General features: G+C 41.5%; 1 protein-coding gene across 1 annotated transcript; it reads left to right on the top strand.

Moving 5' to 3' along the window:
• Positions 1 to 1,053: 1,053 nt before the first annotated feature.
• On the top strand, positions 1,054 to 1,669 carry LOC133231552 (signal peptidase complex subunit 1-like). Its single transcript, XM_061389926.1, has one exon. The coding sequence runs from the start codon at positions 1,069 to 1,071 to the stop codon at positions 1,576 to 1,578; it is 510 nt and encodes a 169-aa protein (XP_061245910.1). The 5' UTR covers positions 1,054 to 1,068; the 3' UTR covers positions 1,579 to 1,669.
• Positions 1,670 to 2,536: the final 867 nt, after the last annotated feature.

Genomic DNA, 2,536 nt, shown 5'->3' with positions numbered 1-2,536 from the left:
AATTGAAACAAAGTTCCTTCAGTTGAGTTACTGAATCCTCTTAGGTCATGAGCCTATCCTGAATTAATCACTTCCCATGAGTGTCTAGGTTTTGATGATTCAGTTGGCCAGCCTGAGTCATATACCACCCACACCACAGGGACTGGGATAACCAGGGATTACTGAATCAATTGCTTGTATTACACTATAGGCTTCCCAGCTCTAGGCCAATTTAGACCCCACTTTAGACCGATTCCTTGCTTCAGAAATTTTTACTTGTACCATTCTCCTTCCTAAGACCTATTTCTTTTTGATTCAAAATTCTTCTGTTTACAAGACACAGAAAGCAAGTTATGGCCACTAAGGCCACACATAAAAAACACAACAAACCCACAGACAGTTGCTGGAAAGATCACTGGGTGTCTCTCAGGGTCAAAGGATAAGTTCAGTGCACCTGTGGAAGAGCAAGGAGAAAAAGAGTCCCTAGTATTTCAGATGCAGGATTGCATGGTATTTTCTCTTGAACAATGGTACCAATGTCACTCTATTGGAGTCTTTCAATCTCTCTCTCTGAGTTAAAAATATCCAGATTCTCAGAACAGAGCTTTTGATTAGCCCATCTTGTGTCAAATGTAAACCTCTGGATCATTTAGCCATTGCTGGGAGACTGAGCCACATAATACAACATGAAAAAAAAAAAATACTGTCATCTCTTTTTAAAGGTGGAAAATTATGTTTATGGAAATAAAAATTTCCAATGCTGCATAGCTAATAATAGCAAAGCCAGTTTCAGTTTAGTTCAGTTCAGTTGCTCAGTCCTATCCGACTCTTTGTGACCCCATGAACCGTAGCGCACCAGGCCTCCCTGTCCATCACCAACTCCGGAGTCCATCCAAACTCATGTCCATCAAGTCGATGATGCCATCCAACCATCTCATCCTCTGTTGTCCCCTTCTCCTGCCCTCAATCTTTCCCAGCATCAGGGTCTTTTCCAGTGAGTCAGCTTTTTCCATGAGGTGGCCAAAGTATTGGAGTTTCAGCTTCAACATCAGTCCTTCCAATGAACACCCAGGACTGATCTCCTTTAGGATGGACTGGTTGGATCTCCTTGCAGTCCAAGGGACTCTCAAGAGTCTTCTGTGGAAGACATCCGCTTCCGGGACCGCGGCCATTGAAACCCTCGACTCCGCAAGCCCGCGGAACTGGACCCGTCAGCAGAAGCTGACCCCGGGCCCTAGCGTCCCTGAGTCCCGGCTGCCCTCGCTCTGCCGCCCGCCTTCAGAACCAGACATGTTGGAGCATCTGAGCTCACTGCCCACGCAAATGGATTACAAGGGCCAGAAGCTAGCTGAACAGATGTTTCAGGGAATTATCCTTTCTTCTGCAATAGTTGGATTTATCTACGGGCACCTGGCTGAACAGTTCGGGTGGACTGTCTATATAGTTATGGCTGGATTTGCTTTTTCGTGGTTGCTGACACTTCCCCCATGGCCCATTTATCGCCGGCACCCCTTCAAGTGGTTACCTGTTCAAGACTCAAGCACAGAAGACAAGAAACCAGGGGAACGAAAAGTTAAGAGACATGCTAAAAATAATTGATCGGGGTTTTCATGATTCAGCTTTACTGTTGTACCTGTTTTTGTTTTGTGTGACATGAGCTAAATTGTTTTCATATATAAAAAACATAAGCTAAAAACCACCACCAAAAAAAAAAGGAGTCTTCTCCAACACAACAGTTCAAAAGGAAGTTTAGTTCTGATTAAATGTTTTTATTAATACTCTGCATATAGTATCATGCCTGTTAAACTAGCTATAATGGTATTCTAAGCCTATTCATTGTTGAATGTGATGGTTCTGTTTTTACATTTCAGTGCCCTCTTTGTTTGTGTTTTATTAATTCCTTTATTTTAATCAGGCCACATTTAAAAATTCTAGTCGTTCTCAACAAGGCAGTGTCTTCAGGGAATGAGTACGGGCTGGTGTCAGGATTAAAAATGGGATGTGTTCATCAGAGGCCAACTCACCCTTGGACAGTTATCCCTTCTCTTTCAGTGAGTGTGTCTTTCTGAGAGTTCTTTCCTTCTCACTTGTAGAACTTTGAGTTTAGATTTTTTTTTTTTTTAAAGAAAGAATTCTCTTATCATACCACCCTACCGCCATGAACATCCATGATTTGAAAATCCAAATTCTAATAGTTTCTACTCACAATATGTGGAAAGATGAGTCAGAAGCACATTTCACAGTAAGAATGAAATGTGGCAGAACTAGATAGGAAACAGCTGATGATGGTGACACAGTTCTGTGAGAGCTACGGGGCTGCTTCCTTTGCCAGTTCTGGACACCAGACATTTGACTATCAGCGGCTTTTGACTTCATACTGATATTGCTAGTTGATAGTACAGGTCAGGTCATTTTCTAAAATACTTTTTGGAAGTTATAAAATATATATTCAATCAGCAAAACTTATTTTAGAAGCATACCTATATATCTATGAAACAAGTTAAATTTTACACAACGTTGTTTTGTATGTTTATTGTTTAGGACGTGATTCTAAGTT

Source organism: Bos javanicus, chromosome 19, assembly GCF_032452875.1.
Source record: "Bos javanicus breed banteng chromosome 19, ARS-OSU_banteng_1.0, whole genome shotgun sequence".
In the NCBI taxonomy this organism is placed as follows: Eukaryota; Metazoa; Chordata; class Mammalia; order Artiodactyla; family Bovidae; genus Bos; species Bos javanicus.
This window is presented reverse-complemented; position numbering and strand designations above follow the sequence as displayed.

Excerpts from the sequence above, each read along its gene's own strand:
- LOC133231552 (XM_061389926.1), top strand. The coding sequence starts at position 1,069 with ATGGACTGGTTGGATCTCCTTGCAGTCCAAGGGACTCTCAAGAGTCTT.